Consider the following 21,306-nt stretch of genomic DNA (forward strand, 5'->3'; position numbering starts at 1 on the left):
TCAGATAATTTGGCGATTTTCAAGCTCCTAGGCCTAACTAAATTCAATGTGTTTTCCTCGTAGCAACGACCCCTGGCGAAGCAGTTTTCTAGCTTTTAGCCAGTTCTTACATTTTCTTCGGTTTGCATAGTTTTTCTTCTTTGATCAAAAAAGGTTCCCAATGCACTCACCCTAGTTATCAGTAATCACGGATGAACTTTTCTTCAACCGAGCGTTGATGTGCTTTGACGTCTTGTCACTAGATGGCGCTACGTGCACCTGAGGGACGCTACGGCACGGCCAGCTTAAACTATAATTCGGAGCGGACAGCGTAACGCACGCAGCGCCGTAGCGCTTTGCGTACGCAAGCACTTGCGTACGCACAGCTAAAACTGTCTAATGTCTCTAAAGGCTGATCGAAGGCCGAGGAACACCAAAGGAAGGGCATCGGGCCAAGAGGTGCGAGCTTCGCTTGCAACAAGGGCAGCCTTCAGCTGTCGGTTCAAGCGTAGAACCATGCCGTAGCGATCAAGGAGGTGTTGACCGCCTGCAAAGGCGCTCCTTGCACAGCGCGTCGCCGATTGAGGCGGGAGGCAGGCACGACCCTCAGCAAGGCGGAAATTTGGGCGAGTTGGTAAGTGTTCATTTTTGCTCTCAGCGCAACACGAACGGGACACAAGACGAAGGACTAGCACAAACAGGCACGACCCTAATCTGTGCACCGGTGTCCACATGGAATTGGCCTCCCGAGACAGTGTCGGTGACGTATAGTAGGCGGCTGAATGTAGAGCCAGAGTCCGTGGCCGCCATCAGTGACTCGCCGGCGCGTTTCCCGACAATAGGCAAGGCTGCCGGCACTGTCGGGCAGTGGCACCGAACTTACGGTGGTACCAGCAGAACCCGTCACGGGCAGAGCTCGATCGATGACTGGAACTGGAACGATGGCGCAAACGTTGGTGAGAGGAACGCTGTTAGGGACGAGGAATCGACGCTCACAGTGCGGCAACGGTGCTCGCGAGGTGGTCGATTTTAGCCTCGAGGCTTGACTGCCGGTCGACGAGAGTGGACGACGCTGCGGAAGGAGTTGCCGCCACAGAACGCGGGCCAGATTAGTCCGAGACACGGTCAGCCAACTTCGCGAGCTTATCCAAGCTAACATCACCTGCTGCAGCCAGAACGACCACGAGTTCCTGCGGCAGGCGCTGAAGGAACAGGTGACGGTGTATCGGGCTGTTGACGTCCTGTGGGCGGTCGCCGAGCAGCTGTCGTATGCGATTGATGAGGTGAGATGGTCGATGGTCGCCAAGGTCCTCAGTGCTGATTAACATCTGCAGGCGGGTGCGCTCCGAGATGGTCTTCTGGTCCAGGACAGTAGCCTTGAAGTGATCATACGGGGAGGAAGGGTCGGGCGTCTTCTTCAAAACGTCGTTAAACTTGTCCATTACCTCGCGGGAGAGAGTCGACACGACCTGGAGATACTTGACGCAGAAGAACGGTAGATTGGGCGAGTTGGAAATGCTCCATAATATTAAAGCAGCGCTAAGCAACAAGGACGAAGAACGAAGGGAATACACACACCGGCGCTTATCTTACAACTAAATTTTATTTGAAGTAAGCAGGTCAATTTATACGTACACAAGAACTACGCACATGCGCATGGTCAAACACAGATATACTCATTTAAAATGCAAATAAAAACACACAGCATCAAAGGCTCATGCAGTTATCGCCGATATTCTATCCCCAGTGCAACAGGCTCATTTCCTTGGAGGTTAGGGATACTGAAGGTGTGCTGACGCAACAGCTTGTCTTTCTTATGATATGGAAGGCCTCTGCTATCTCTCTTGTGCGCCGATCATTGTGCACATACAACACTTTGACGCGCCGAAGATCGAACACAGCTTCCACTTGCGCGACCCATACGGCAGGATTCCCAGGCCAAATGACGGTAGCTGAACGTGGACGCTGGCGATGTCCTCCGCAGCCGGTCTATGAGCTGGGACCAGGGCACCGCAGACATGCCGGCGTTATCCGCGTCCATCACGTCCGGGTTCACCAAAATATAGAGGCACAGACTTAGTCCCCTACAAATTAAAGGAGCGCGACGCGGACGAAGCGAACAGGCAGGGAACCAGGAATCAAATGTCTTTATTCTATGCCGCACGCGGCCCGACGTAACCACGGCAAGCGTACGTGTGTCACGAGCCAAGGCGGCGCACCACTGCCGATGACGATAGTGCCATATATACATACCGTTAACGTCTACCATGTTCGGGATTCCTACGGGTTCTCTTATATGATATTTTAGGAATTTCCACATTTCCTGACATTCTGTCTGCAGCTCAGCTCCAGAGGCATAAAACAAATTATTTCTGGCTATTTTGTTCTTAATTTCTATTTCCTTACGAAGAGGCTTTAGCGAGCCATAAACATTACTATCTTTTTTCTTTTGTATCTGCTTAGGAGGCGGTGCCTTATGTTGATAAGTTATCTGGTGTCTCGAGCTACCCATGGAATGTCAGCTCGACGTTTACGAGACATGCATTTACTAGGAATGTGTTGGTCAATTATTTCTGATTTACGCTCGTAAACATCATCCACAGCCCATTGAAGCTTAAACTTTTCTGGCCGCAGCGAATTCAGACATGAAGGATTCAACGTCCCAAAACAACTCAGGCTATGAGGGACGCCATCGGGAAGGGCTCCGGAAATTTCGACCACCTGGGGTTCTTTAACGTGCACTGACATCGCACAGTACACAGGCCTCTAGAATTTCACCTCCATCGAAATTCTACCGCCGAGGCCGGGATGGAACCCCCGTCTTTCGGGTTAGCAGCCGAGCGCCATAACCGACGAGCCACCGCGGCGGATGCAGATAGAAGTGTAGTCGCCCTTTTCATAGAACTAAGCCCTTCTGGTTCCCGCATGAGCTACCCTAGATTTAACAGCAGCGAGCTGTGCAACAACGCAGCCGTGGTCACTTTTGCCAGGAGTTACAACGTCCGTAATGATGGATGGTCTGTTAGTAAAAATTAATTCGCGGACAGAAGCATTGTTGCTTCCCTGTCCTGTTGGCTCCGTAAAAAACTGATACAGGCCATTAACTAGTACAAATTCATAAAAAAAGCGCGTGTCTGTGCACTTGTCTCGTCCTTTGTCCTCTGCGCTGCTCAAAAACCATGTCCCACCAAGCTGCCCAAGCTTCTACAGTATCTGCCTACAAGACCCAGGAATCAGTCACAATGCGATTATTATGGTCGCACTGGACATTGGGCACATTAAAATCGCCGCCTACAATAAAATCTTGGTTCAGTAAAGATAAAAAATTCGACAGAAGGAAGAGGGGGTTAAAATTTTAAGGACGCTTAAGCTTCGCCTTTAAGAGTGGAACTCGACGTCGTGTTGCCGCACTGCCAGGGAGTCCACGGAACGCCATTCGCCCGTTCGGCGCGACGCCTTGCCCGTTAGACAAATCGGTCAGCTACGAACGCTGAAACGGACGCGCGGAGCAGCAAACCACGCAGAAGCACTGCCAGGCGCCTGGCCGAAACGTGCGGGCCTCAAGTTGCAGTCATAGCTCGTTGGCACATCGTTCTCGACAAACCCGATGCCATGAACGCCAGCATAGCTTCCGCGCCGAACGAACGGGCAGCAAGCCGCAAGCTTCGTTGTTAACACGCTTTGGATGTGCGCTGCGTTCTCAGCTCAACGCGTGATTCCTGCGTCCCCGCACGATCCTACTGCAACCGAACGAGACGAGCGGAAGGCGCTGCCGTCGCGCGCTATCGGTTGGGGCAGTGGCGTACATTGCGAGGAGGAGAAGGAAGGATTTTTCGCTCACGGCCGACGCCGACGACACCGGCTTTTTTGCGACACGGTTGCTTTAACTTTGTCGCGTTAAAACGTGAGGATTTGTACACTTCGGGAAGCGGTAAAACGAACCCAAAGCTAAATGACAACCATTATTTATAACTGAACGTTACACGAAACCGACTCACCGCATTCCAGCGCAGTAGATAACGCTGAAAACCGTAGGCATGCATCGACAAGCAGAAACGCGCCCCCACGCCGGGTATTTTGGTCGCGGCGAGATATTTCGAAGCCGGCTGGGAACACTTCAGTATTTAGAGTTGAGTCATGAACAAATTTGAGTTTAATATATACATTTAGCATAGCGTATGAGCGCTTACGTACTTTATAGGCAAGCGTTTAGCAGGAGGTTACACTGGAAATCGCATGAACACCTTTAGTTTATCGTATGCCGAACCGAACGCAAGGACAGAACAGGTAGCAGTGGCGCCATGTGGTGCTAAAATGTGAAAATATTTTGTAACATTTTTCGCGCTTAGCGAATGTTATCTAAGTCGTAGCGCGTAGATAGCCAGTTAATCACCAGTTCAGTCGAATCAGGGCCTACTTTCTTTTACATAATTATACCGAGCAAGGTTTTAAAAACGTCATGTTGAGGTCTTTCGAGCTCTTCTGCCTACCGCCGAAACGATTGCGTTTGACAAGGCTATAACTGCCTTGCCGTAAAAATCAAAACCAAGCCAATCCGCAGGCGGCGGTGTCTTTTTAGGGTTAAGAGCGGCGGAATCGTCATACGAAATAAAAAATTGGGAAAGTTTACCTCTCACTCATTCTTCTTTTGGCGAGAGGAGACAAAGCGAATATTACGTGTGCCATTTAAGGCAATGATTATGCCTAAAAACCCAATAACGTTAACGGATTCTCTCCGAAGCGGGTGACATGGGCGCCGCCATCTTGAAAACGCTATTTTTCCTAGCGTAAGTAAGAGCACGCACGCTAAATTCGAAAAACAGCGTACGCAACGCGCACGTACGTTAAACGTCGATGTGAAATAGCATTTTCGCTTGCGCAGTACGAAGGACGTTATTTTATAGCGTTCGCTATGCCTTTGCGTATGTCTGCGTGCGATTTAGTAAAGAAACCCCATTAAGCCTTACCATTCTCGCGGAGCTTTTTAACTCGCCCTGTGGGCTTCGGCTGCCTAGGGGGAAGTGTGACGCCCTTGATGAAGCGATGCCTATTCTACTTGGTCGGCATCGTTGACTACGCAGAAGTTGAGGAGAACGAAGTGGATGCGTCTGGTGCTCGGCAAGCGGACCCAGCTGGTTTCAGTCGCCCGTATTGGTCTGAAAAAACCCCCGGTCGTAACACTATATTGAAATTTTCATATGTGGCCGCGACCAATTATCGATCAATTTCGGTACTACCAATCTTCACAAAGAGCATTGATGAAGATATAAATGTAAGGCTACTTATTTTGTGCATCGAAACAGTATCAAGCATAACTAGAACAAAAAAAAAACAGTCGAATGAACCCAAGGAAATGACGCTGTTAAAAATCCAGGATAACTTAGTGGAAAGTTTGAACAGAAATTGTAGACAATGCCAGTATTTCTAGTTTTTAACAGAGCATTTTTTTTCGATACGTTATATTATTGTACAAATTATATAAATATGGCATCACAGAAATCTATCGCAGTGAAGATAAATACAGAGAATGTATTTTACATTCGAATCGATGCGAAAGCATGGATTTGTGCTATGCAGAAGACCACAACGGGCGGGCAGTGCCGCGGCACGGACGCTGGCGCTAAGCTAGCTGAGAACAAAGAAACAGGCAGCGGGCAGTTTTGCTCGGGTTGGTAGCCATCGAATTTGTGCTTGAGCACTAAAATTGCCTCTCAACTCCTTATCCGTACACGGATATTAACCGGAGGAATTCCAAACATACGTCAAATATGTCATGGAGTATCGCATGGCAGTATCGCTATCACCGCCAGTAATATTCTCCTCAGACGATGCTCATATATTGTTCAACAGAACTTATATACGGCATCTATTTAGCTTCAGAGCAGCCGGGAAGGGCGTCACATAGGGGCTTAGCTTGAATCATAAATATTTAAAAGCTCATAGCACAGGCAGAAATAGAGAATACAGAATTAAAATATTGATGTGCGCGTTAATTGCCTGTCTCTTTTTTCTTTGCAGCGCTTCTCGGTGGCGCTGTCATTCACGTGCTCACAGTCAGAACCGCGGCGATATCCGGCGGTCTTTTACTCAGCGCCACCTTCATAGCTTCCACGTTTGCCCCTGGAACCGTCTTCCTTGCAGTCGTGCTCGGTATTCTAGGTGGTAAGTGATCTCGGTGACATATACTACGAAGCGGAGAAGAATAGGGAATAAACGAAAATCTTGGCGGGCTAGCTGGCAATTGTTCATCTTTAGTTAAAGGAGCGAAACACACACATACACAAGGAAAGTACACGGGACTGAGCTGCACTAACAACTGCTGCATTTGGACGCAAAAACGCACAAATATACAGCCGCCGAAGATGCAAGGAACATCATGATGCTTCAGGTTTCACATGATAGCGAACGGGTTAAATGTTTGTTCTCGGCCTTATGCAATCATGTGAACGTCTCGCTGGCCACATGATTGCTTTCTTTCCGATAAAAAATGTTTAAGTTAATTTCCTAGCCTTGGTATTTTTACTTGCTGAAAAAATACGCCCATCCGAATAAACATAGCTCACAAGAGTGTGACGGGCAGGACTTTATTTGATTGGGTAGGGAGGAAGATATGAAAGAGGTTGTGGCACCATGCATGGGCGACCGTTCGTGAATTGTGCCGAAGAGGTGGTATATCAAAAATACAGCTATCGTGCAGCCGCTTTTATATAGGGCAACCCGGGCGCTGCGTTAAAGAGAGAATTAAGGAGCACGAAATAAACGCTGAGAATTATAAAGAGGGCCCTAATATACCCAAACTTACAAGATCCTGACCGTCACGCTCTTGTGAGCCATGTTAAGCCGGTGCGCGGATTCTGTCAAACAGCAAAAATACAAAATCTAGAGAATTGAGTGAAGCATTTTTTTTATCAGAAAGAACGGAAGCATGTGCGTAAGCGACATATCCATGTCTTTGCATAAGGCCGAGAGCAACTATTTCACCACCGGCGTGAACCCGACAAGAATTCGGCACCTGGCGGCGGGTCTCTCACCGGGCAATCCGGATTCCTATATTGACTGCACACAGGGTCCATATCATCGTTCACTACTTGATTTCATTAGATGAGCCCACCTTTTTAAATTTATTTAAGCATCTTCTCATCTCTCATTTCATCACCTTTACGCCCTAAGGCAATAAACATTGCTTGAAAAAAAAACTATTTCACTCGTTCGCTATCATATCAATCCTGAAGTATGATGGTGTTCGTTGCGTGTACGACGGCTTTATATTTGTACGCTTTGCCTCCGGATAACATACTTGTCAGTGGCGCTCTCTCCCATGTACCTTCCTTGGGCCCATGTGTGTTTCGCACATTTAACTAATGATTAAGAAATAGGGAAGGAACATTTTTTTTATCTTTAGCGCTTCGGTTGAGAAGACAAGAAATAAAGGTACAGCTGCTACTTAAACACACCGGAGGATTATCGTTAGCTGGGCTAGCGCTAACGTTTGCACCATGCCTTCTTTAACAGGCGGCTTGTCCTTTGCAAAATTAAAACTGAGGCTTCGGCTTCTTTCACGGAAGGCTTAGCAGTACCTCTTGTTTGGCTAGCTGATCTATGGCTTCAGTTTCAAAATAATGCTAAATTCAAAAGTAAAACGGAGAAGAAGGAGCGTACCGGAAACTGCGGAAATTTTTTGCACATTTTATCTCCTTTAGGTAACAGCCTAAATTGCTATAGTGAATATATAAGCTGCACAGAAAAGTGCCTGCAGTCCACGTAATCCTGCCAGCCATCAATCGAGAGTATCAAGATTTTAAGCAAAGCCAGTGACACCGTAACAGCGCCATGTCTGGACGATAAGAGCGCGCTGAAAAGACGAAGAATCATGAGCCGCGTTGCAGAAAAGCTCGGGCTCTGTCCCGGCTCTAGATCTGAATAAAAAAAAAAACTTGTAAGGAGCCCAGCAGACGACTGGTTCGGGTCCTCTTTCCACCTGCGCTTTACCCCTGGTCACCTTCAGAGGCGATCCTTGTGGCCCTTGCTGAGACAATGTACAGCCATGGAGCACTACCAGAACCCGGTCTCTACGCAGAACGCGGAACGCCGCTCGGTTCCGACGCCTCAGGCCCCGGAACCCCTCTTAGCTGTCCGTCTGCCGCTCTTATTGGAAAGCAACCCAGCGGTATGGTTTCACCAGTCGGAGACCCACTTCGACCTAGCCCGCCGCACGGTTCAGGCCACACGGTATTTACATGTCGTCGGCGCTCTACCTTCTACGCCGGCTGACGAGGTCGCCAATATCCTGGACCGTTCAGGATTGAACCCCTTGGCTGATCCCTACGACCAGCTTAAGGCCGCTCACTGCAGCGTCGGAGCCAACGCGTATTCAGCAGCTCATATAAGCTTAGGGGCTTCGACACTGCCGTCCCACTCAACTCTCCGTCGCATGGTGCAGCTTTTTGGCGCGGGGAACACAACGGTGAACAGTCTCATACGTAAGCTGTTCCTTAGCGGCTACCAGTGGACGTACATGTGCTCTTAGGCGCTGACTCAATAACGGACCTCTCCAAAACTGCAAACTTAGCCGATAAGATCGTGGAAGTCGGCGACTCCTTTCCACAGATTGCCACCGTCAGCTCTTCCGCCACCGCCACGTCTGGACCCCAGGCACCCATCGCTACTCATCCAGAGCAGCCGGTTGGGTCTGCATCTACTGCCACCGCATAGATCAGCTGATCGCTGCCACAATGCCTCGCCTGCGCCAACAACGGCGTACCTCATCCCGTCCAGGTTCCCAGGAGCGCTGTTTGGCCTGTTGTGACTTTGAGGTGGTCCCGTAGCGCTCGCCGCCCGTTTTGTGACAGAGCGTCGCCAGCTCTCAGTCGGTAGCGAAGACTCCGAGAACGGCGTCGGTGAGAACAACGAAAGGTATTTCATACATTATGTACAGAGCATTATACAGGACGAGATCGGCACAGGGGCCGAGAGCTAGCAGTAAACGCGACTGTTCTCGCACGGTGACGTCCGGCGAGGCTCCAACGCGTAACACATCACACTCCACTCGGGAGCGGCACACTCAGCACGAGCTCGGAATATCGGAGTCCGGAGTCCTCTCCAGGCGGCAGCGTTGGGGCTTATATAGCCCCGAGAAACGGTCGTCACAGAAACGGACCAATAAAAATCCAGCACTTGACAGCCGTCCGAGAGGTCCAACCAGCGACCGCGCTGGCCACCCGCTTCAAGTTTGCCGATCGCGGTGACTCCCAGGGGGAAAGGGAACCGGCGCCTGGCTGTCTAGCAATGCTGCAACACGTTTGGACATGTTGCTCACCGATGCTTCTCCATAAGGCGACGCTGCCTAGCGGCGCAGCATCATAGCTTGTCCAGGGAGTGTTAGGGCGCTGTGGCCTTGCGGCGCAGCACCGGGATAGTCCAAGGGGCCTGTCCAAGGGCGTTCGCAGGAGAATTTGTGCAACTTGTAAATGTGGAAACCGGGCTGGTTGTCCGGGCACAACAGCATCCCCGCCCTCAGATAAGGCGCCGGGAAGACGAGCTGCTTCCACATGGCTCGGATGCCAGGCGCGCACGTTCGTCAGGCTCTTCGAAGTTCACGTCCAGTGTCCGGACGCCAGGCAGCTTCACGTGCCCAGGTCCCACTCGCCGGGCCAGGATCGCTGCTCACAGCGTTGTCGCCAAAGCACCTCAACCAGCTTCGCTCGGGTCGTTCTGATGCCCTTGCTTCTCGCCACAGGCCATGGTCGGCCGATCTGCAGCTTGCAAAAACCGACCGGCAAAAGGCAACACCCAACACGAGGAAGTGCCCTCTGTCTCCCGTCAAACACCAGACAAGGTCATAATCCACATCAACTTAACTAAATTGCTTTCCCCTTTTTTGCTCCCGCTGCAACAAGAGGCAGGTTGACGATCGCGTACACAAGGTCCAAGCAACAATTTTGCAAATCAACAAAACGCCAAAATATCAGGAACCATTATAATCATCAATACTAATGAAAATAGAACGATCCCCTTGAAATCACTTAGACCGAAAACACACTACTGAGGAAGCAAATGAAGTCATTCAATTTTGCCCCAAGCTACTTCCTGTTCGCAATTAGCACAGCTGATCATGCGTTCTTTCTTTCTGCTCTGCGTAGCAGCAGATACTACGACAGCGGTTGTAATGCGCCAAACTTGCACCACTAAACAGTGCCGAGGCAGGAGCATACTGGAATGCTTAATACAGGGGAAAGGGTAGCATCTCTAGAAACTTACGCCAGCTGCCTAAGCTACAATGCCCAACAGAGGCTTCGCCCACGTTTCAATGTCTGCGGATTGCAGCACCTAACAAATACAGCAAGTAAGTTCACTTTAAAAAAATGTAACAAAGCTGACATATATAACCCAAAGTATACACGAGGTTTCCAAGCGAGTGACTACGCCACAATGGCCCATGAGTTCCTTAGCTATACTTCCGCGCGTCAGCGCATGCCCTCAAAATGAGCGGCTCAGCCAAACCTATGCACAAGTGCATGTTGGAACACAACTTGCATCGAACCTCAAAATAAGCGATGCGATGAACAGAACAAAACATAAGATAATCGCGCGAGTGAGATAACCGCTCTGAACGAACTGATTTCTGCTACAGTACTCGTTTGCTCTCTGAACTGTGCAGCACTTAGGTTACATGACCAGACGCTTTTAGGCTCTATCATTACGGCAAGAAAACACGAAAAGTACAATATACGCTTAGGCAAAAGGCTCAAAACCTGGTTTGCTTTCATCTTTCTACGGCTGAGAAAAACTAAAAGCAAACAGTACATACAGGGAGCACTCATTCCTGCAATCCTGAATTCTTTAGCCGCGCCCGGCGCGGTCGCGATCGAAAGGCCGCTCTACCAGCCGACCCCTCGCAAAAGTTGAGAAGCTGATTGGTTCCGCCTTTCCAGGACACGTGCCTAAAGCCAGGAAAGCGCTTGGCAAGCTTAAGCCGAGAGGGGCGCTTCCTCCTCTCATGGTTACCTGCAGGTGTCCCCCAAGGGGGGTTTGTGTGTCCCTCTCCCAATCGCGCGCGTTGTGTGACGCCCTTTTGTCTGGTTGCCGCGCGCCCTTTTCTGCAGCCCACTCTGCTCGTCAGCTGTCCCAGAACTACTTCAACGGTGCTCCAACAGTGACAGAAGTGGCTTCCGCACTGCAAAGGGACGCCTAGTCAAATTTGCTTTCATGCGACGCCTCAAAATTCTTGAGAAACGCGGTGTCATTTTCGGGCAGTTACGTGGTTGGCTGCCCCGCAAGCTTACAAGCGTCTTGATCAGCACCCTTTTCTTCTTAGCGCGACTGCCCAAATTAGTTTTATTTGAGCGCCGCCGCCTTTTCGAAGCAGCCCTAGCGGCTTTCTTCCGTGCGCCCGCGCCTCCAGTTATCGCGGTGCCGTCAAGTGCGAAGCTGTCGGCCCTCGACGCAACATCAAAACTTAACCCATCAGTTCCCAAAGGCTTGTAGCGTGCGCGATTTTCCTTGCCTTGCAAATCACCCTGAGCCCTGCTGTCAGTGCCAGGTAGCAGCTCTAAGGAAATTTCGGACACCTCTGCGATTATGCCTGGACTCAGTTCCTTACTTTCTGCCGATCTGTCGCGGGCCGCTGCAACTCTTCCGTCGCCTACCTTCAAAGAACCGTTCTCGGGTGTCTCACCAGCTGCGTTCCGATGAGATTTTTGGCAGCCTGCCTGAACCACGACATTCCCTTTCAAAGTGGCATGGATCTGGGGGCTTGAAATTGCCCGCTGAAACATTTCTTTATTGCCAGCGTGCCCAACCAAACCATCGCTGGTACATTTGCAACAGTTGGCGGGGCCGCAAACTTTTTCCTCAGCTTTTGGCATGCTATGAGATCGAGTTTCATTTAACTCTTCTCCCGTCTCAGTGAGCGAGACCGCTGTAACTGCACCGTCCTTTGATGCTGTGTATACTTTATCCGAAGGTAAAGAGGTTTCCTCCGTTGGGAAATGCGGCGCGTCTCCCACTGATAGAGCAGCATCTACATCTGCCAAGTACGGACTACCTTCCTCTGTGCCGTACTGGCAGGACTGCTCTACAGCTACGCACTCTACCTCTTCGCCACGGTCGTCCGGACCTTCCGTATTATCGAGCCAGTTTGTGATTTCACCGTCGCCCGATGCTGTAGCTACCTTATCCAAAGGCAAAAAGGTTTCCTCCGTTTGCTAATGCGGCGCGTCTCCCACTGATACAGCAGCAACATGTGCCAAGTGCGGACTACCTTCCTCTGTGCCGCACTTGCAGGGCCGCTGTACAGCTGCGCACTCTACCTCTTAGCCACCGTCGTCCGGACCTCCCGCATTATCGAGCCATTTAAAACGTCGGCTTTAAAGTGGTAGGCAAAATCGAAGAACGACTTGCGACCTTCATAATCGCACTTTTTCTGGAGGTCCAGCGGTGACAGCCGATACTTTCTCAATAAAAACCCTTTGAGCTCATCGTAGCTGTCTACGTTCCCGTCTAACAAATCTTTGACCATTGCAGACGTTTCGCTGGAAAGAAGGGCGACCAGAACCTGTGCCCAACCATTCCGTTCAATGCGCTTTTTCTCGCAGAGGCTCTAAAAATCCGCCAAATAATTCGCCATATCCTCGGCGATCACGAAGGGCCGCAGCCTGTCGCTCGAGTTCTGACGATTAGTCTCAAGCAGAACAGAAAACGTTTCATCCCTCTCAAAACTCATCCGCAGCGCTTCAAGCTCCAAGTCCAACAGTTTCATTGTGCGAGCATGCTGCTGTCTTGCTGCTGCTTCGCGAGCAAGGCGTTTTTCGGACTCCTTTTCCTCCTCGCAACGTTTCTCTTCCTTTTCCTCCTCGCGACGTTTTTCTTCCTCCTCGCGACGTTTTTCCTGCTGCTCCCACCGTTCATTGATATCCGCCCAGGCCTCTTCGGCTTCCTCAGCCGTTACGTCCTCAGTCCTCATGACCTCAAGGATCGCATTCTTTCTTTTTGCTGAGCCCAACTTAATGCCCAACTCCTCATAAATTTAGAGAAGTTCTTTGACCTTGTACTTCTACATCGTTCAGACTGTAGTCTTGCTGTTTACCTTTTTCGAATATACTTGCCGTACGCTACTATAACGTTACTAGTAAGACACGCGCAAGTATTTCACACACTGCCCTGTTTACACCCTCAGCATCCCTTGGTTTTCAAAACACTCTCACTAGGCTTGAAACACACAAGGTTAACGCAATGCTACACCAAGTCATTCTCTAAGCTACTATAACCTGTGTCAGAGAAAGTCTGGTGTTTGAGGTAAACTTCAGGCACTCACCGCGCCGAGGTAGCTGGTGCCGGTCAATCCCGTAGCTGCCATCCAGTGTTGTGACTGGCGATCCCACCGCTGCCACCAATGTTGTGACTTTGAGGTGATCCCGTAGCGCTCGCCACCCGTTTTGTGACAGAGCGTCGCCAGCTCTCAGTCGGTAGCGAAGACTCCGAGTCAGGCGTCGGTGAGAACAACGAAAGGTATTTTATACATTATGTACAGAGCATTATACAGGCCGTGATCGGCACAGGGGCCGAGAGCTAGCAGCAAACGCGACTGTTCTCGAACGGTGACGTCCGGCGAGGCTCCAACGCGTCACACATCACACTCCACTCGGGAGCGGCACACTCAGCACGAGGTCGGAATATCGGAGTCCGGAGTTCTCCAGGCGGCAGCGTTGGTGCTTATATAGCCCCGAGAAACGGTCGTCACACAAACGGACCAATAAAAATTCAGCACTTGACAGCCGTCCGAGAGGTCCAATCAGCGACCGCGCTGGCCACCCGCTTCAAGTTTGCCGCGCGCGGTGACTCCCAGGGGGAAAGGGAACCAGCGCCTGGCTGTCTAGCAATGCTGCAACACGTTTGGACATGTTGCTCGCCGATGCTTCTCCATAAGGCGCCGCTGTCTAGCAGCGCAGCATCATAGCTTGTCCAGGGAGTGTTAGGGCGCTGCGGCCTTGCAGCGCAGCACCGGGCTAGTCCAAGGGGCCTGTCCAAGGGCGTTCGCAGGAGAATTTGTGCAACTTGTAAATGTGGAAACCGGGCTGGTTGCCCGGGCACAACAGGCCTCACCATTTCTGCAATCATTGTGTTTTGACCTCCGCCGCTTTGGTGCTGACGCCCTTCACTATCGGCTCTTCTGCTCTTGGGTGGGGAACCGGCCGGCCGACCGCTAGCGGAGAGCAGTGGTCAAGGCCTCGAGCCGTGTCGCCTTTTTTACGCAACTTACAAGACCCCCGGCACCTAATTCCTCCTTAATACCGGTGCCCGAGTCAGCGCCCTATCTGCTGCGCGCCACGACAGTAGTTCGAGACCGTTCACCAACCTGCTCTCCGTGAACGGCAAACGCATTCAGGTCTACAAGCAGCGGACTGTGACACTAAACTTGTGTCTTCGTCGAGTTTTTCGCTGAATGTTTGTGATTTCCGTCGTCTGCACATCAATCATCTGTGCAGACTTTCCCACTCATCGCGGTGTTCTTGTCGCCGTTAAGTCTCGCCGTCTTCTGGATTCGACCTCCAGCCTCTTGGTCCCGCTTCTTTAAACGCAAGGAGCTAATGATGCTGCTCCATCCTGTGACCCGGCTGTCGGTCCTCCTTTCCACCCTTTACACGAGTAACCTACCCTCATGACCTCACAAGATTGAAGCCTGCCTGTTCGGCATGAGGTGTGTCCCCATCTAGTCACCACTGGCTGACTTGCCTTTTTCCGTCCCTGTCGCTCCAGACAAGGTCAGTATCGCTCGTTCCAAATTTGAGCACATGCTCGAGTTTGGAATTAGACCGCCTTCTATTGCTTGGGCTTCTTCACTTCACATGGTCCCCAAAAAGACGGGGCACTGGCGGCCATGTAGCGACAGCCCTTATCCCAACGCCCACCCAATCCCCGACGGCTATCCACTCCCTTCATTCCGGACTTCACTACAGCTCTTTATGACCCGACCGCCGTCTCAAGAATTGATCTTGTTACCCCGAACTTGCAGCGGCCACAGAAGATATTTGGAAGACAGACATCACCCCACCATTCGCCCGCTTCAAATTCTTGCGGAGCAGTTTGGACTCCGGAACACTGCACAGAGAACGTCCCTCATGGTCTGACCTCTGCTTGCACTCACGTGGGTGACTTTCACGTAGCCAGCCAGTCCATGGACGAGCACCTACTTCATCTGCGCCACTTATTTGACCGACTCTCTGCCCACGGCATCGCCATGAACAGTGCTAAGAGTGAATTCAGTGTCGCCTCACTTGACGTACTTTGTAGCCAAGTCGACACATTTGGCATTCCATCTATTGCGTCCAAGGTGCAAGCGATTGTGGTTTTTTTACTACTTTCCTCTGTTACTTTCAGACGCCAGTTCCTCGGCATCGTGTAGTATTACCGCCATTTTACTCGGAGCTGTACCTCTTTAGTCTAAACGCTTGACTGTCAGCTCAAGGCGAAACTTAAAACGCATCCCCTAAAATGGGACGGCGATGGTAGCACACTGCAGCCTTTCTAGTCATGAAAGAAGCCCTGGCCGACGCACTTCTCCTTGCTCCCCCCTAAGGCAGACAGTCCTCTGGTACTGATGACGGATGCAAGTACTACTCTCGGCGTTGTCCTTCAACAGCACACTGATGGCGCCTGGCACGCTCTCGCATTCTCCTCCAAGTGCAGAATCTTACTGAGACGTGTTATAGCGTGTTTGGCCCGAAGGTACTGGTGATGTAATTTGCTCTTCGGCACTTCTGTCACCTTCTTCAAGTAGTGCCTTCATCACCTTTACCAACCACAAGCCCCTGACGCATGCGCTCGAACACTCCGACAGCCCTTGCACCCCGTGGGAAGTTCGTCAGCTTGCTTACGTGTCGGAATATACCATCGAAATTCGACACGTCAGCTGTATCACCAACATTCCTGCGGACGCTGTCAGCCGTGTGGGTGCTGTCACGGTGCATCACTCGATTCACCTTCTTAATCTTGCGGCCGCCCAACTTGCAACTACGAGTTCACGCATCTGAGCTCGTCTACCGCATTCCTGCAACTCGAGGAAGTCCAAATGCACGGCAGCACTCTCATAAGTGATTGTTCCACACCTGACTCGCCTGATTTGTGCCTGACTTTCGTCAAGTGAACTTTAACACGGGAGCGTTAAGGAGCTCGTGTCGCAGGAAAGCAGCAGGCATTGTCGGCGTCGTCGGCTTCGTTCACCTTAAGCGATAATTCCACGAAAAGTTCCCAGAGAAACAACGCAGTAATGCATGTGGGCACCTATGTCACCGAACCTTGTAGCGTCATCACGGCCTGGCAACTGTATTTTGAGGAAACTGCGTGCCGTTGCACGTAAATTAGTGATTGGTCGTAACAAGTTGCCCGCTAAGAGAAATCTTGGTCGCTCAAACACTACGGATGGCGGCACCTGGCATCGTAAGGCAGTGGCGTATTGCTTAACTGCTGCCCCACTACGCCAGGACTGGCATGAGAGCTCTCTGTGATGTATGAATGTTAACTAGAGAATGAGCAACTGTGCATATATGAACATTAAACCATGCAAGCTATCTCGTCATGCCATTAAGTATAAGCTCAAGTGCCCCCTACAATTTGTTGTTACGCCCGGAACAACATGGCCCAACCTCGAACTTGCGCGACTCAAAAGCTTGTGACATCTTGCTACGTATGGCCGCGCACGAAAGCTAATAGTCAGTTTTAGTTTCACGTATGTACAGAGTTCACTTGCGCGAACGTGAGATGTCTACGTATACAGCCTATGCGCTGCTCTCTTGAAACCCTTGTAGTCACACGTAAGCGACGCAAGCCACGCGTTTTTCCTAGCGCCATCTACTGACACTGCGGTAGCCACCCTAACACAAAACGAGTCAAAACCAAGCCAGTCGAACTGCTTTGCTGCACTGCTATCACGATGAAAAACACTACACACTAAACACAAATCAACCCAGATAAGTGTTTTTGGCTTGTCCTCTAGAGTCCTCCCAAATCGAGGTTCGATATACACCGTTAGACTTGGGGTAGATTTCAACACCAAAAAATACGGAGGTCTTACGGTTGGCGAAAGGAGCAGATTGGGTGTAGATTTTTACACCAAAAATACGAAGCACTTGCGGTTGACAATGGGAGTATATTTGGTTTAGATATTTAGACCAAGAAATACGATGCACTTCCGGTTACCAATGGGAGGTTTCAACCTTGGCGATACGCTGAGCGGTGGCTGCGGTGTCGTGTTTATGCAGGCTCCAAGATTTCGAAACGCCGGCATCTAGAAAGAGGAGGTGATGACAGCGCTCCATTTTTCTATATTGCATTTTTGCTCTTTCTTACAAGGCTACTAGAACTGCTAACTATATAGGCGGAACGGTGCTAGTTCGCTAATCACAATAATCAGGTTCGAATGCGCTTTGTAATCATGAACAAAGCCCAATCGAACTTCAATGTTGAGATATAACAACCAGCCCCATTCCCTCCATGCCGTTACGAAGTAGTAGTGTAAGGAACAGGGCAAGAACGCTGGATACAAAGTGCATCGGACCGCTGTTTTGACCTCTTCCTGGATGCCTGCGTTGCACGATCGTGGCGCCATGCATACGCACGACGTCGCTCTCACGTCGCAGCGTACTGCCGTACATCGCGGAAACAAAACGAGACCAGCGGCGGCGGCAAGGAAACGTCTTTAATCTGACTCCGCTGTGTATACGAAACTTCTGTGAAAAATACACAAAGCATGGCTCCGGCGCTAGCCGAAAGTATCTTGACGGGGTGGTTCGCAATGGGGGCAAGAAAAGCAGAGTTGAGGAGATGACAGGCAATGAAACTGAAAACAAGACCGTGGTAACGGATCTACGTGCCAAATTCCTGCAACGCATTTTTACTCTCTTAAAAATATACCATCTCTTCACTGTGGTTCAAAAACCGAATCTCTGAAGTTAAAGAACCTGAATGGCGCACAAGCCACTTGCGGGCAGCTCCACATTGGACAAATAATGTTTGCCATCTCTCTGCCTTTAGAAGTTTTTAACAAGAATGCATTTGTATATTGTATCCTTAAAATCCGTTCATTACTGTCACTTATTTTTGCAGTCCATAATCGACCTTTTTAAAGAAACTTTTAATGCCGTGCTCCACTCGCGCATTAAAAATATTTTTCGAGCACTATTTTCATCCAGTCTATAAGTCCTCAAAGTCGATAAAAGGAGAAGGATTTGCCGTAAGGACTACACAAAAATATTGCATATAGCTTGTGCTCCGTGGTTTTATTTTCGAACAAAAATATAGTTCTTAAATTTTACCTTCTAGCTGGTGCAAGGTAGCTGTGTAAGTTTGTTAGACATTTTTTTTCCGAGACTGCAGTTTTAAGTACTTTACAGAACATTGTTACTAGCACGACCTCAAAACACTGTTCGCAATTCAACTTGTGCATGCGACTTATTCATTCCATTGGATGTTCGAAAATACTGAATTACACAGACCACTGCTACAAATAGCACTGGATTATCACAAATGTCAGTTAAAATGTCAGTTACTAACCTACACACATATCTGACATATTAACACCAGCAGCCTTAAAAGGCTACTTAACATGTCAAGCTTATTCAATTGAAAAGAAATTGAAGAGCCTGCGTAAAGTAAAGAAAAGGTCACAGAGACTTGTAGATTACAATTTTATTTTTTTAAATGGAGGGCAATAAACAACATTTGAAACCACAATTCTTGGACAGATATTAGAGATAGGGACTAACTTGAAATCAACACCTAAAATTAATCAAAACGATACAATAGCAAATATTGAAAAACAATGTAGAGTTGACTTGAAAACTTCTTCGCTACACTTCAGGCTAACTGGCGCTGCTAGATAAGATTAGCTAAAAAAAATATTATGCACCAGACAATTCCCAGTGGCTAATTCTAAGTGGCCAACTTCAAGATGCAGATTACAAACTACCGTAAAAGAAATACTAAACAGACATCCTAAAGCAGCCCACAAAATCTACAGTAAAATATCACAGGTATACAACCTCTAATGTTTGTGTTTGTTCTTGAGAAACACATAGGATGAACATAACATTAGGAAACGTATACAATACATTCAATTTAACACACAATCACATAAAACGAACACAAAACGAAACTTTACACTCAATATATGGAGGTCTATGCTCTAGAGAAAGTTTATGTGCCCCGAAAGATATGTTAGCCACCTATTTGAAGGAGCCTGTCGCAAATAAAATGCAGCACTGATAACTCCTATGGAAAAAATTAGAATACAGAAACACATGCACACATGCTTTTCAATCTAGCTAACATGTAATGACTAATGCTGAAACAGAAGGAATTAGTCAACCTGGTATTACATGACTGTGCGCACTACAAGCAAAGCAAAAACACATGGGCTATGTTCAAAGCGCTAAGGACACATGCATTCTGTTTGATCGGGAGAAAGGCATTCATCACCTTCACTTTAGGACGAAGTGAAGAAAAATTCCAGAAAAGTTCCCATGTCAACTGATCAGACTAAGGACCAGTAACTTTGTGATTAAATAAGTACTTGAAATTCTGAAGACCTGTGTCTAAGGACATATTAGCTTGAAAACTTAATTATTCACCAAATCCATTATAACCATTATTTTTTCTAATTAAATGATATTGCCGCGAATATTTGCAGTGTTTATTCGTTTTTCAAATCTGCCGCGACACCACCTTATCGCTTTGTTTGCGACGCAAGACGCGACTAGATTTATCTCGATTGATCGCAGCCAGGCAAAGCTGATTCTACGTTGTTCCGGAATGTTCTAGTAACTTTGCGCCCTTTATCTCGAATGTTCGCTATCAGCTTTAAATTGAGCACGGCCGACAGCGGCGGGCATTCTGTTCGACGACCGCCGAGCACGCTTGTCGCTTCGCCGCCGCCGAGTGATTCAGTCCATTTTGGGTGCAAGTCAGCCCAATAAACAGTTCTTTTAGAAGATCCTTTCGTCCGTATTCATCGCTGCTTCGACTGCCGTCACCACTACGTGACAATATGTATAAATGCTATCAAATGTGTCATGTGGCAGAACGGGAAGTCTATTAAAAAAATTAAAAAAATACAAAAGGCTGACAGTGCTCCCAGGAAGCTCTCCGAGCTAGATGCAAAAAGATAAAAACCATGATTAGCCCCTGCAGGGACAAAGAAACCAGTGGGGTGATGATTCTTAGGGTCAAAGAAATGCTGCTGTTCCTGTTTGTCATGTCTTTCCATGCTGCCACATAATGCGATTACAGCATTTGTCGAAGTTCAGAGCCCAAGGAATTCGCTTCTGAGCCTTGTTGTGCATCACTAGCATTCCAGATCTCTTGAACGTACAGAAAATCTTGCCCTGACCACCGTAAATGTTGGACATCCATGGATGCTCAGATGCCTTATTACACGGCTTAGAAGCCAAACCCTTTGGCTCTGTACTTTTTGACAAAGGCTATACATCAGTTTTCTCACAGATTCATGCTGATATTGTTTTCCTTTTTCTTCGCTCTGGCCAACTGTATCATGTTAACATTGATAAGTTATAGCAGCACAGTTTATGTTCCACTACCAGTATTCCAAACAGTACTAAAAAACTAGACATGTAAAACATGTACAGGCAGATAGAATAGGCAGCTGTGAAGGAAAGACAAAGTGGTTTTTAAAAACTGATGAGCTCAAAACCATCGAATCGTGGTTTATTTTAAGCTAAGTATTTAAAAGCACTCTCAAGAAAGGTCAGCAGAGAGAGTGCCTTCTTTAGATTTTCCAAACGGAACACCCAGAAGGCTGCAAACAGCAGAATCCCCACAGAAGCGATTAGGTTTTCACTACAGGGTGATGGCCAATGAACAGGAAAAATGCGCCTTGATAGGTGAGGAGGCATGCTGTAAGTGCTTGGTCCTGCAAAATTAAAAACGAAATATCACTGACATTTCTAACACTTGTAGAAGTGCACAAAAATACTGTCGCGATTCAGTATAATGCACATTATGACTACACTATACTAGGGATAAATTCATGAGGGGATGGTCTCCCCTCCTCAAAGTGAGGAATTTTAGTTAGAAAAACCATGCTCAACCCAATTGTTCAAGAATAAAGTCAAAGAAATGCGAGGTTCAAACATGTCACTGACCGATTTTTAAAGATAATGGTAACCAGGCTAATGTACTTGGAGCTATCAACACTAACTTCAACTTCATTGCCCACCACTATGTGCAGGAGACCTTGGTGGCAAGTTTTGTATCAAAACTTTTTCATTCATGATTCGTTAGTATGGATGAATCACTTTTTGAGAATTTGGCTCGGAA

The 21,306-nt window shown here is 48.7% G+C and overlaps 1 protein-coding gene across 7 annotated transcripts in view; it reads left to right on the top strand.

Annotated features, from left to right (window-relative positions):
* LOC144119412 (monocarboxylate transporter 9-like) overlaps positions 1 to 21,306 on the top strand; it is a 248,671-nt gene that overhangs the window by 199,142 nt on the left and 28,223 nt on the right. For 5 of the 7 annotated variants that reach the window (XM_077652031.1, XM_077652036.1, XM_077652037.1 and 2 more), the window contains exon 3: positions 5,998 to 6,141. The exons of the other annotated variants lie outside the window; for them this stretch is intronic. In XM_077652031.1, the coding sequence (XP_077508157.1) occupies positions 5,998 to 6,141 (144 nt within the window). The remainder of the gene's footprint in view (positions 1 to 5,997; positions 6,142 to 21,306) is intronic. 7 annotated transcript variants of the gene reach the window in all.

The sequence above is a fragment of the Amblyomma americanum genome, chromosome 2 (genome assembly GCF_052857255.1).
Source record: "Amblyomma americanum isolate KBUSLIRL-KWMA chromosome 2, ASM5285725v1, whole genome shotgun sequence".
NCBI classification, from domain to species: domain Eukaryota; kingdom Metazoa; phylum Arthropoda; class Arachnida; order Ixodida; family Ixodidae; genus Amblyomma; species Amblyomma americanum.